Raw genomic sequence first — 14,397 nt, forward strand, 5'->3', positions numbered from 1 at the left:
CTGCAGACCCCTGTGGGTCATCTGTAAACATCTTTTTGTCTGGTCCCCTCACACCTTTGAGTCCTCTCGCAGTGTGAATTGGTGGCACACAGGCTTTGTAGGTAGCGTAGTTTGGTACGGTCCTGTCACTCTGGCCCATCAATCCTGCATGGTCCCCATAGGTGTTCCAGCCAGCATGAGAACAAGGACACAAACTGTGAATCATCTTTGTACTTTTACTAAAATCTTTGTCTGATCTTATTTCTGTCTGGGTTTTCCAACAGTTTTTAGCACTTCTTGGTTTCTATTAATTCAGTTTTTTAAAATTATTTCTTCTGTTGGTATTTTTTATTTTAACTAACTATAATGTATAGATATTTATTCTAGCAATAGTCTTCCTATTAAGATATACTGTGCTGATGCATCCTCTGAATAATGGAAACTAACATATATAAATATTTATATATAAATATATACATAGATGACAATAATCTGCAAAATAATTTTTCTAATAAAAAGTGTGAACTGAGGACTTTCTGTCATCATTTGCTTGTGATATTTTGCAGCTTGTGCACGACAACTGGCTTGAATTTGAACAAGGTTCATGCATGTCACTGGTTCTCAATGGGGATTACTAGATTCTGAATGAAACAGAGTTTTTGAAGCTGTGTCGGATTTTCAGAGATACCCATGATGTTGATGAACTGAGTGAAACCTGCAGAAGTTACTCCACAGTTGCATCATTTCATTCAGACTTTAAGAAATAGAAAGTAAAAAAATAGAAAAAAAAAACACCGTTCTGCTTGTTTTCATTAGGGAGCATTTTCAAAAGAGTTTTATTTTCTGTATTTGTTCACAAAATAACTCAAACAAATTCACTTTATTGAAAAGTTTGTGTAGAAATAAAGAGGCTTATTAGAGATGAACAGAATTTACCCTTGTGCTATCCTAGGCACTTTAACATTGGGAGTTGGGTCATCTAGACCCACTAGACAGTGCGCTGAACCTTTTTTCTTCAATGATTTGTGATCTTCACTGGTCTCCATGGATTATATGAAATCTTTCCACCTTTATCCACTTTTGTCATGGTAGGGAGAACACGATAAAGTAAGGATGGGGTCGTCTAAGATACCACAAGGGTTAAAATGACAAAAGAAAAGAAACTACTAAGAGTTGTTGGCCCTCAACCACTGACTGTTAATAAGAAATGGACTGAGTGACCCCTTCCCCCTCTCGTTCCAAACAGGAAGTACCCGATGGCTCCAAGAGGCCAAAATCCCATAGACTTCAATGCAGAAACAGCTATTATTCAGTCATTGTTTTTGTCAGAATAGCCATTCTTGCTCTGATACTTTTATTAACATGTTTTTGCCAAATCCATTTTTCTCAGGTGATTTTTTTCCCCCTGCAGATCGATTCATTCAAGCTAAAAATTGGCAAATCAGATGCCTCAATAAGAGTATGTGGTTTGTGGTTGAAAGTTTGACATTTTTGACAGATTCTCCTGAACCTGCTTCCAACTGGTAGGGAATTCAACTCCCAACGTGCTCCCTCCTAACTAGTGAGAATGGCTACCATAGAAATGTGGACTAATCACTACTTACTGATGTCATATGGCTCCAACGGTGTCTGTGTCGCAAAAAAATGGCGACTAAATTGATTAAATTTTGTTGGAGCCAGAAGTAAAGCATTTCCCATGGGTGACACCACACTTGCTTGGTCCAGTTCTCTTATAAAGTCAATGCTCACAACTACAAAACGGCATTTTTTTGGCTTTTTCTCTCATCATATCATTTCAACTGTCTCAGCTATTATTGACCTGCAGAGTTTTCTTTATTTTAAGCTCCTCTTTGATCTGACATCTGAGCTCCCTGTGTCCGCTTTAAGTTTTCTTTTGAGTCAAGGTCTTGCTGAAAAGCTCAATTTTTTGTTTATGTTTACGGAAATTATTGTTTAATTGGTATTATATTAAAGCAGCCCCACTTCATGAAACTCCCACTGCCGTGTTTCAGTACTTGAACTTTTCTTTCTTGATGGAAAGCACATCCCCTACAGACACAGCACCAAACAGTGTGAGTTTGGTCTCGAAAAAACATGGACAGACTCTCAAACTCATTCACTAGTTAAACAGTTTTAAAAATTATATCTTATGCTGACAAGCTGCCACTCTTTTTCTCAAAAATGCATCTTCATCTTCCATCCTTCCAGCATCCAGAACAGATAAAAAAATGTCTTTATTCCCTTATGTTCGTCCACATTACATATATATATATATATATATATATATATATATATATATATATATATATATATATACATATATATATATATATATATATATATATATATATATATATATATATATATATATATATATATATATATATATATATATATATATATATAAGTGTGTGCATTGAAAGAGAAAATTGTAATTGTTTTTAAAAAGGTTTTAGATGAATTTCCATCATGACATCATTTCTGCTTTCTGCTCTTATGTTCACAAATATTTGTTATGTACAAGCTATTAAAAAAGTTATCCCTAAATTTAAACAAAAAAGCTCAAAATTAGGATAGATTTGCCCTAAAATTTTACATTTTTTTTACAATGCATTTATTCTAGTGAGTCTGAGTTAACACTGTAGCATTGATATTCACTTTTTCTGTGCTTCCACATCTCTGCATTCTCATCACCGCCTTATTCTGAGACTGTGTCAGAAAAAATCTCTTCTGCCAAAACCTGACTGTACATCTTTTTCCATGCCCTGATTACTCGCAGTAATAAAATCCCAGATCTGGCGAGGCTCCCCGGTCTCCCTTTCCTCCCTTCACTTCTTATTTAACCCTCTAACATCTGCTGGAGGATGTTGCTGTGTCCGGCGGTGGTTGTCATGGAGACAGTGTGACGTAGACGGATGTCGCATCAGCGTGGGGTGACTCTGGTGGAGACAGATGCGTTATGACAAGCGGAGGTCTCCCAGCCTGCTGCTGGCTTGTACGACATCGGAGGAGGATCTGGGTTCTCGCTCCTTGGGTCAGAGTGGCAAACCCATTGTATTTGTCCAAACACGGTGCGCCTTTAAGATGGGCTTAATGATAAATCTGCAAGAACACAGTGCACAGATGCCAGCCCTGAAAGCAATTTCAGGGTGGTGACTCATGGACTTCACTGTAACCCATGAGCAGATGAAGGGTAATGAGGGAGATACAGTAAGTCTGAGGAAGAAGAGAACTGTGAGGTGATGAAAGGAAATGAAAATGTGTGCAGCCATCATTTCTCACATCAGTGGAAACAAGGCCAGGTTGCGTGTTATTATTAGATCTCCTGTGTCTCGTCAGCAAAAGGCCAGGAAGATCTCATCAAGTGGATGCTCAGATCATCACAGCAGCCTTGTTCAGGAGCTGAACGCACCTCAAGCTCCGGGTTATAAATAAGATCCAACGCGTCACACCTTTGGCACAGAACAAGCCTCAGCCAATGAGTGCGCAGCAGAGGAGTGGAGGCTGCATGTGCACAGAGGTCTGTTAGAAATAGAGGAAGAGGCCCACACTTCCCTTGAGCAAAAGAGCAACAAGATGTGGTTTGATGGCGCCATCGTGCGGTGGGAACCAGCTGACTTCATGGCGTTTGAGGAGCTTCATCATTTTGGCATTTAACGTCGACTGAAAAAACCTCACGAGGTAAATCAGGGCGACCATCTGGTTCCATAAAGATCCCCCTCTATGGAAAAATTAAGTGACAAGTGCTTAAAAGGTAGTGTTTTTACATTTACATTTGTTTGCGAAAAAAAGCACCAAATGAATTAATCTTTCATGTAAAATTGACACATTATATACATCTTTAGGAAATGTAAATAATAGCTGCTTATTTACAAACGGAAAAGACATTCTTATCAATAAGTTGGAGGCGATTTTTTGACTGTTTTGAATTGAGGTTTCAGTCACACAAAGGAGCTTTCAATAAACTGATCCTCTGCACTGGAATCACGCAAAACCAGACAGAGGAGAGCTGCACAGATGTTTGATCGTGTTTGAGGAACACCTGCGATAAAGCCGCCTGTTGGAGGAAGGAGAGAGAGCGCGCGCAGGGGAAGAAGGGGAGTGGGGCAGAGGAGTGGACAGACTGGAACGGAGGGGGAGGCGTTTGGCTCGGCGGAGACGGGGAGCGAACGAGCAGAGAGGGCGAGGAACCAGCGGATCTGGCCCTTTAAATCACCAATCCAGCGCGTTTAGAGGTGAGTTTGGAGATATTTGGCTATATTCTCCCCGTGTTTCATCTCCGCGACCCCTTTGTGCGCCTCCGCGAGCTCGTAGTCTGCTCCCCGAGCGCAGCTGCAATCGAGACGGGCTTCAGGAGTGTCACGAATCCGGATTTCCCCAGCCCTCTGTCGGCTGTGAGGGTGGGGAAGACTGGGGAAAGGGTCAGTGGAAGATTTCTATCGGTTCGGGTCGCGCTGAAAGGACGCGCAGGCAGCGGGATCTGGATGTGGTGATGGGCCGAGCGCGTATCAATTTGCATATTAGCGGAACGCAACGGCGTGCGCTCCGGTCCCTGCCCGCTAGTTGGGTTCAGATCAGCCGCTGGTGGAGCTCGCCTTCCTCTAAACATGTCACCAGTCCGCTCCCACGGCCGTGGGCCTCTGTGCCGATCAGCTGCGCTCTGCTTTGGATTCACACGAAAGAAAAGAAAAACATCTCATGCTTTCATTTGTGCACAAGGTCTGCCTGTGCGTTTGCGCGTGTGTGCTGGCGTGTATGTGCATGGATAGCCATGGGAGAGAGGACATGCTGTTCTATCCATCAAAATACCCGCATTGTGTTTTCACACGGTAGAGCGGCAGGCAGGGCCTGTAGCAGAGGACATGGCATCATCCTGAAGGCCCCATCAGCGCCGGGATCGATACAGGTTGATGCATATTTGCGCGTATTGAGAGCGCCTCTTTGGGGCGCAGGCTGGGCTGGCTAACCGGGGCCTGTCCAAATCTGGTGATGTTTTTTCAGCTTCAGAGACGTATAAACCAGCTTAGTGCGTATTTTCTTTCTTTTTATTTGTGGCATCGTTTTTCCAGTAAATCTCCCGGAGAGAGCTAGAAATGAAACCAGTGGTACTGGTGGGGAAAGAAAAAACTTCCATCTGTGCCTGAAATAGAAAGTTTTTAATAATCAACGGGCTGCAGAAATCCCAATAATGCCTTAAATGCACACCCAGAGCGAGTTGGCAAATATCCACCTGAAGGAAATGTTCTTTGTGGGTCAAAGGTTCAGCAGCAGCTTGTAAACACTTGGTTTTAAACCATAGCAGCAGTGAGTGATCGGTCTGGCACATCCATATGTATCATCTGCTGGCCCTGAATGATACTAATGCGTGATTCATCATATCCAGAGGAATACAGTATGTTTGACTGGATCCGGTGGGTCCTGGTATCGGTTCAGTGTGGCACAAGCTCAGTGTTTGAAAGTGAGCTTTTAGCTGATAACATGGTCAGGGAGGGATTTAAATTCCATGTAGTGCCGAGATAAAATCAAAGATTTGTTCTCATACATTCTAATTTTTAAAAAGGGTTTGCTTTCCAAATAAAACCAAACTCTAGATTTGAAGTCAGCTCACCTCTTAAAATGTTTGAATAAATGAAGTTTAAGTGAATAAAAGGAAAACACTTCTTTTTCTGTCTTTTCCTATACTCGGGCACACAAAAGCTCTAATTACAGACCAGTGTGGCTGATCTACTCCACAGTAGGAGTAATTAAAGCAGGACTCTTCTCCTGAGAGAAGCTGGCAGACTGAGAGGTAGGTAGTAGTGATGTAAGATGTAATAATAGTAACATACGAGGCTCCCACTGGACAGAAATGTGTACATTTCCCCTAAAATGAACTTATAAGTATACGTGAAGCGTTTGCAGCTGTTGTTTCTCATTTACAATCTTTGTTCTTCTCCACAGAGACAAGCCAATGAAAGCCAAGCCGGCGTCCAGCTCTGTCGTTTCAGCCTAGCTTTGCTGTCATCCCTGCATCCCTCAAACCATCCGACGCATCCGCTGACATTAACAGCAAGAGAGAGTCCTGTCTGCACACCACCAGTCAGGTGAAGACGCGTTTGTAGCATTTAGTTAATCATCATCATCATCATCATCATCGGTGGCGGCCTCACCGCCTTCATGGCTCCTCTTTTTCGTCAGGTGACCCGCAGGAAAAAAATCTCCCTCCCAAATATTTACTTCATATATTGTCACGAACTTGTGGGGTGTCGCGCTGTTTATTTGTGGCGTCTGTGTAATTCATTCAGCAAATTCTGACTTGTAAACGTTGTTTCGCCGCAGAGCTGCCATGTTTTACTCATTGTTTGTGTTGCATCACTGAGGAGTCACCTCATAGTGGAATCGTGGCTCCACAGCTGCAATTCCTGCAGGAAAATGACTCATTTTGTTTGAAGACGATCCAAGAGTCTTAAAAGTAAAATACATAGTGTAAAGTGTAATGAGGTAATGATAGACAACAATAACTACTTGTTTTATCTGCAGTTTTTATGGTGCTATAACTTAACAGGAGCGTTTTCTCAAACCTACAGTCCAAACCTAAGATTTTAGTAATGGCCTCCTTGTTGTTTTCAGAACATCTTTTAAAATGAGATCTCCAACTAGAGGTTAATGGTTTCTATCTGATTGGCCCTCCAGCTTTTATTTTTTTTTAAATATGTGTTTTTTTTTTACTTGGTTCATTTCAGTTTAGAATTATTCTCTGCTTTTACAAGTAAAACAGACAGAAAAGTCTCAGGGAATCCAAAAGGTAGAATTAAATCTGAATACTCTTTTCATGGTAAATCAGTCTGGCCCCCGTAACATAAGTTGTGATTAACAAGCTTGTATAAAACATTAAGGCCTTGAACATGTGTAAAATAAAATAAACGAGAGGAATCTTTGATAACAGTTTGAAATATTTTTTTAAATATTTTTTTTTACTATAAAGCACTTTGCAGCTGTCAATCTGAATTAAACTGGCTTTTTAGATAAAGTCTGAATAGAAAAAAATGCTAGATTTTTAGGAAATGATAGTTTGCTTATTTTTATTGGTGTTTTTAATACAGGATAACCAAAAAGAAAAAAGCAACAAAACATTCAAACCATTAATTATCTGGAAGAAACTCGAAGAAACTTCAGAAATTACTGGTAGTAAATACAAGTATCTTTTTAACCCTTGTGCTATCCTAGGCACTTTAACATTGGGAGTTGGGTCATCTAGACCCACTAGACAGTGCTCTGAACCTTTTTTCATCCGTGATTTGTGATCTTCACTGGTGTCCATGGATTACATGAAATCTTTCCACCTTTATCCCCCTTTGTCATGGTAGGGAGAACACATCAATGTAAGGGGGGGGGTCATCTAAGATAGCACAAGAGTTAAATGTCAAGGTGCAAATTCTGAAAATATTCTTTAATGAGATGCACAGATACATGCAATTCATTTCTCTTCTAAAACCGTTTTGCCCCTTTCTGGGTCAGTGGGCTGCTGGAGCCTATCCCGGCCACTTGTGGGCAAAGGCAAGCTCCCTGCTCCACTCCATTCTGATGCTTCCATTTGAAGATCAGTAAACCCTTTGTGTTCCTCGTCTGAGCTGGAATCTGTCTTAAAACGGTCCGACTGGATTGCTCCAATATAGCTCACCATTTTTGTTGCACTGCTAATGTTAGGTTGGAGGTGTGAGGGGCTGTAAGCTAAAGGGATAGCTTGTAAAAGGGGGCGGGGTTTCTTCCCATAAATGGCATATTTTCCAGCCTCTTATCCAAAATCTATTATTTTAATCTCTTTTTTTTCCTTTGGAATTTTCTAGATTGCCTCGTATGCATCCACCTCTGCTTCACCTCTGAGTTGTCCCGACCACAATTTAGAGGCGTGTTTCTGCTGCTCTGCAGAAACTATGACCAAGATTTTTGTTTTAATTTTGTTGTACTTTTCATCCCAGTTAGGAGATTCTGGTTCAAATCCCAGAAAGGTCCTTCCTGTGTTTGCATGTGGCTCCTGTGCAATCATGGGTTTTCACCAGGCTTACAGTCTAAACACATGGCTCATAGGTGTGGATACAATATAATACATAGGAATGTATTATTTATTTATTTTTATTTGTATCTTTGTGGCCCTGCAATGGGCTGGCAATCCATTCAGGGTGTACCTTTGCTCTTTAGAAGTTGAGTTCCAGCAACCCTGTGACCCCAACCATGGAAAATGCATTCACATTTCTCCAAATAAGCAGGTTTCACCAAATCGATCTGCCCTGAAACTGTTTAAGCAGCATGCATATTTAGAAAAGTTTCTGTCTGTCCTTTAGTTTCCTCCAGTGTTGGACTTTTCTGATGGATCATCATGTCTACCAATAATAACATTGCCCAGGCCAGGAAACTGGTGGAACAGCTGAGGATTGAGGCAGGGATTGAGCGTATTAAGGTAAAGCAATACTTTTCTTCTTTGTTTTTCCTCTGTTGGTTTTATCTTTTCATTTGTTTCCATCTCACTTATCGCTCCAAGTCTGCTACCTTTCTATTTTCTTTCATTCTTCTTACTCCCACCCAACTCCCTTGTTTTTCTGCCCCCTTCTCCCTGCCCTATCAGGTGTCAAAAGCAGCAGCAGACCTGATGAGTTACTGTGACCAGCACGCTCGTAGCGACCCACTGCTGGTTGGGGTTCCCACCTCTGAAAACCCTTTCAAGGACAAGAAACCCTGCATCATCCTATAACTGCACCCTGCTTCTCCTGCCCCTCCCAACACACACACATATGCACAAACAGTTAAGGTCTAAATTATCACCCCCACACAAGAATTTTGAAGCATTTCCCCCAAAATTTGACTTAGATTTAACATATCAAAGCTTTGTTTTTTTATCTTTAAAATTTGATTTGGACAGTGATTTGTTTTTGTTTTTTAGTGCGAAACCTTTTCTTAAAACACTTTTTAAAATTTTTAATCTAAACCCCAACTCTAGGGACAAAAAGATGGACGGTTGATCTTTGACTTAACTTTCAAATTAACTTTAATTATTAGTAAAACTTTACCTGGCCGTGCAAACCAGAAAAAAAGTCAATCTAGAGATCAAACTGTGGACAAACTCCTCTGGACTAAAAGAAACCCCTTTTATGAAAATACTGGTATTTTCACTGTCTCTGGAAAGCATACAAGGTCTCATCACAGTAAAAATACAATACGGTTGAAAACAAACTAGGCCTGCAAGACAGACATAGCTTCAAAGGTCATCTTGTAAAAACACCAAAGTTTGTCACTTTTTTCACACCATTTTTCTAGCATGGATGGTGGGATAATCTGGTGGAGGAAATGTATAGAATTAATCCGTAAAAACAAAGTATTTTACCACCAAACGTTGATCTTGAGGCATTAGGCCTTTTTTTGTGCATTGGATCCTAAAAAACAGGATAGTGTTCATATTTTGAGAAATAATCCCCCAAAAAACTGTTGCCAGCCTCACTTTAGGTTACACCTTAGAGTTTTAAAGAAAATCTTGATCCAAAACAATTTACAGAAACAGAAATCAATATACTGCAGTGATCTGGTGGTGACACAACCATCTGTATTGGCGTATAAAGTTTTAGGATACATTTGTCAACTTGTTAGAATCATTTTGGCTGTCTGATATCAGTTCTTGCACAAATACAGTCAGTAGAATTCTTTTCTTTGTTAATTTGGAACCAAATAAACCCTAAAGGCCTTCTGTGTCGTTGGGTTTTTTGGGAAATGTGTAGATTTTGTTGGATTTGATGAACAGCTGATAATTTTGACCTTAACTGTGTTGATTCATGCCTGAACATACATGTCTGATTTCATCTGATATCAAAAAGGATCCCCAGTTTTTTAATTTTTTCAAGCAGCCCTTTCTAATTCCCTGAATAGCCACTCCGGAATTGTGCCATACCCCAGAGTCGCAGCTAGGGGGCAGGTGTATCTGTTGCTCACAGGGGTTTAGATGACCATTCAGAGTATAGTCCAAGGTGCTTTGGTAATAGTTATATGTGCTGGTGAACCACAGCTTGACTTGAAAGGGATTTGGACTTTATTAATCAGCTGGAAACCATTTTTTCTCCTTTAGTTGCCATGAAATGAGGGTCGATGTTTGGCATTGGCAGTGAATAGAAGGGTGCAAGATGGACACAAAAATGAGTTTTGGGTGCAAGGCCAACTGTGCCAAAAAAAGAAAAAAAAAAGGAAACAAAAGACCTGGTGTCGCATTTAAAGCTCAAAAAATGCTACTTTTTCATGGGAATATTAAATCCAGTCTGACAGCTTTGTCCTTGGCTCATTACAAGCAAGTGGCTAAAGCCTTTTGCCTTTCTCAGACTACAGCATGTTCCTTGCCAAACCTGCATCAACAGATTTTCTCTGCCTGTGGCCTCACTATGGCTGTCTGCAGCCTTTGGCCAAGCCTCCAGCTGTGCCAACCTGTACAAAAAGTCTCCTCTGGGTGCCGATCCGCTGTCACCGATGCCACTGCCGTTTAGGATAGCTACGATCGGGTCACAGTGATGTTGGCTGACCTCAGATCCGCATCCACGAGGAGGAAACAGTGAACGGCATGGCGCGTTTACTGCATTTTTCTTAAAAAAAAAAAAAAAAAACCAACAACTTGTATGTGAACTCTGTATGTTTAGATATTTTGTTTAAGAATTACTTACAGGATAAGTTCATACTGTACATTTTTTATCGTTTTTCTTTAACGTAAAGGTGTTACCCCTGGGTAAAACGTATTACTTTTCTTGCTTTTGTTCGTAAAATAACAAGAGGTCAGAGTCAGGGCTAACACCCAACCTGACCTCCAACTAAAGGTTTCTACTGTACATCGAACCTTCCTGTGCTTTACCCTGAGAGGGAGCGAGGTCACAGACTGACCACACTGGAGAATCAACCTGCAAAGGCTGCGGGGAGAAAATCTGAACCAACAAAGCGGCCATTTTACTCATATTTCAATCATTTTACATCAGTTTTGTAAGTCGAAGACAACTGAAAATAGTCTGCAAATGCGTGTCTACACAATTTTATTTACACCTAATGACTCAAGCAGCAAATTGAATTACCCAGCCTTTATGGAGGTGTTTCTCTCCCTGGTATAATGTGAGTCCACCCTGCATCTGCAGGAGCTGGCAGCACCACCTCTGTGTTCTCCTCTCCTCCTCAACGCTCCTCCTCTCTTGACAAACCAAACTTGATTGTAAAAACGGAAAATGAAGAAGAAAAACATGGCATTAAGACAAAAAAAAACTGTATAAACTTTCTTTCTGATGTGCACAAGTGATAAGTTGAAGAGTAGCCGTTATTTTCTTTTTTTTTAAATTAATTTTTTGTTTCCTTTTTCTTAAGTCCATAAAGCTTGGTTAGTTGAGTATAATTACCCTGTACAGTGTTTGTATGATACAAAACCTAAACACAGAACTCCCACCTGTGGATGTTGGACTTTTTAGTAATGCTTCTGTTTTGTCTGCCAGAATGAAGTCTGTCCTCTTCTCTCTTTTCTTTTGTTTCACATTTTTTTTTCTTTTTGTGTCACCGAGCGTTTGCTGTGCTGGAGGTGGGTTTTAGGCACAGAACAATGTGACAACAATGCAGTCGCATGACTGACAAACACTTTGATTAGGATTGTTTCAAGTGGCAGAAAACCAGCCTCCTAAACTGTCCTTTAACACCACTCTGTGAATGTGAGGGTGCATGCAGGAGTGCTGATTTTTTTTAAAGCACCAGGCAACAAGGACAACATTGTACATCTGTCAAACGGCTAAACTCTCATCTTTAGGTGCTCTTTATGCCTGAGGAGGGATGAGAAGAAAGGCTTAAGAAATTGCAGGTTCTCCGAGTGATGCAGAAGATTTAAAAAGGGGATTTTTCTTTTTTTAGCAGCCATGTTTGGAGTTGAGCATTTAGCTGAGTCAGTGCATGCAGTGACAAACCAAAGTGAGGTCATTAGGTCATGCTGATCAATGCTGTTGCTCTTCTGTTGCTATGTCAACTCTGATTTTTTCTTTTTTTGCTGTTACAAGCTGTGAGATAAGAAGTTCCTCTGTGGCTCCTAAAATCATCAAAGCAAGAAGTGAGGAAAACTCATCCTCCTAATTTCCTAATTGCCTCCAAAACAGCAGCTGGGAAAAGGTTGCATTGAGGACTTGGGGGGGGGGGGGGGGGGATGGTATTTGGTAGCAGATAAGTAGGATTTGGCAGAGCAGTAGAAAACAGAGCAGGCAGAGCTTCCAGTAATGTTACAGCTCCGCACTTCTGTGATTTTTAGGTCAGGATTGGTCTGACCAGGGCAAAGGTCACGCAGTACGACGAGCCTGTTTGGTCTCTGCTCCCAGTTTTTATCAGTAACAGGGTCGAGTGAACTGTTTGGAAAAGAAAAAATATAATCTGATGTTTGCCAACAAAACAGTCACTGTTCAGAAAACAAAGATTTTGTTATATATTTTAAAAGATGCTTATAAGTTATGCTGCTGACAACTTGACCTAATTTGTAACTATTATGAAGAAATCGATTCCTTCATCTACAGTTTAATCGGTCGCAATTAAATCTGAATTATGCTGAGAAAAAAAATTGGGGTTTAAAAAAAAAGTTGCGAGTTAAAAAAAACAAAAAGAACAGAAACTTGCACCTTCACAAATTAATTTAGTTAATACAACTTAACATTATAACAGCCTGACAATATAAAATCAACACAATACTTCTGTTTTCCCACAAATGCCTGGTTTGCTTTTTAGAATGTTTTTTTTTCTGTTTTCCTTCATTCCATTCCTCTTTCAGCAACAATCAAAGACGGCCAGCCTGGATCACGGCTTTGGCTGACAGCTTTTCTGACGGATTGGTTGTTAGTTTGCCATATGGTGGCGTATGCTGTGTTAGTACTGGGCTTCGGAGCTATCAGACCAACAAAATGAAAAGTTTATAGCTGAACATTGGCTCCATGTTGGATATCCACATTGAGGGGACAGAGTGAGCCTGATGCGTTTCATTTCTGGCCTGGTGGGGAGAGCCGAGACTCCCCGCCGTCTGTCTTTCATATCAAACATCACTGGGTTGGCTGGGAGCCAATTATGAGCGTCACCTTTTGCGTTCTGATCTCCTGTGTATGCATACAGTATATGTATCTTTATTGCCTTGGTTGATTATGAAGAAGATTTACCTATTTTTTGTAACTGTTCTCTGATGTGCCATAACTCATGTTTTCTTGCACACTGTTAATATTTTGTGGATATTGCTGTTAAAAAAAAAGATGATATTGAGAAGTAGATGACATTAATAAAAAGATAACATGATACACAGACTCCCTTGTTCCTTTTTTCTTCAATGTTTACAAATGAAGACAAAAACCTAAACACATTTTTCTATATTTCACTTAAATGAACTCAAATAATAGATTCTATTTAAAGATTTTTTTGTTTATTTGGAATTTCTAAAGGGTTTATTAGAGGTTAAAACTTGTGTTCTTTATGACACTTTCCAATCTACATATATTTTTTCAGTAATGACTAATTTGCACACTGTCTCATATCCAGTGGAAAAAATATATATATATATATGCAAATATTTTAAATCTCCAAATATTTTAGCAAGATTTTGATTTTTTTGATGAATACAAAAGATATGAGTGCTTGCAAAATGGAAGAGCCTCTTTGTGGTCATTTGAAAAAAAATGTCATCATGCTTCAGCTCTTCCCAGTCTGTAGCCGGAGCTGTGGAAGGAAACTCTGGTAAATGTTTGCATGAACACATAAAGGTTCAGAAAATATTTAAGTAAATAAATCTACAAAACAGCTGTTAAACCGTTGATAGGTTATACAGTGTAGAGACATGATTTCCGTGTTTTCTATTCTTTTCCTGTTGGAATTGTTGTTTTATTGTTGTGTCATCAATAAGTTTTATTTCTTATTGATGACAGCTGTAGAGGGAAGGATATTTTTAAGCCGCTGACTTTGTTTTAGCTTAAATTTGCTAAATTCAGGGCAATGTTTTATTCACGAAGTGGGTGGAGTCAACAGAGCTTAAAACATTTGTTTTACAAACGCAAAAATATTTTTTGAAAGCAAAAAAAAAAGAAAATTTGAAAGGAAATATTTAATATCTTCATTTGCAACTTAGAAATTTTTGTGTACAACGTGGTGGCATAAATATTACTCCATAGCTAAAAAGTACTTTTTTCCCCCAGCAAATTTCTTTTTTAGGAAGGTGTAGTTGGAGCCAACATGCAACATCAAGCTTGCCAAGGAGAATCCATTGAGGGACATGAGATCATTTGTCCAGTATGCACGTGTCTTTGCAAAGTATATATAAAAAATGTTTTGATATATTTGTATTTTGTAATTTTGTATTGTCTTATTAATTTATTTTTAATGATAGAAGTCATCAATCAAATCAAATCAAATATGTCCGGTGTTGAA

General features: G+C 39.8%; 1 protein-coding gene across 3 annotated transcripts; it reads left to right on the forward strand.

The window, feature by feature from the left end:
• The first annotated feature begins 4,080 nt into the window (after window positions 1–4,080).
• Window positions 4,081–13,283, forward strand: LOC101171292 (guanine nucleotide-binding protein G(I)/G(S)/G(O) subunit gamma-7). 3 transcript variants are annotated; one of them, XM_023951397.1, is made up of 5 exons: window positions 4,226–4,400; window positions 5,677–5,767; window positions 5,920–6,062; window positions 8,301–8,416; window positions 8,582–13,283. In XM_023951397.1, exons 4-5 carry the CDS (start codon window positions 8,336–8,338, stop codon window positions 8,705–8,707), a joined length of 207 nt encoding a protein of 68 aa, XP_023807165.1. In that variant the 5' UTR covers window positions 4,226–4,400; window positions 5,677–5,767; window positions 5,920–6,062; window positions 8,301–8,335; the 3' UTR covers window positions 8,708–13,283. The 3 variants fall into 3 exon arrangements, with proteins under 3 accessions (XP_023807164.1, XP_023807165.1, XP_023807166.1); XM_023951396.1 differs by lacking the exons at window positions 4,226–4,400; window positions 5,677–5,767 and adding an exon at window positions 4,081–4,214; XM_023951398.1 differs by lacking the exon at window positions 5,677–5,767.
• Window positions 13,284–14,397: the final 1,114 nt, after the last annotated feature.

The sequence above is a fragment of the Oryzias latipes genome, chromosome 22 (genome assembly GCF_002234675.1).
Source record: "Oryzias latipes chromosome 22, ASM223467v1".
Lineage (NCBI taxonomy): Eukaryota > Metazoa > Chordata > Actinopteri > Beloniformes > Adrianichthyidae > Oryzias > Oryzias latipes.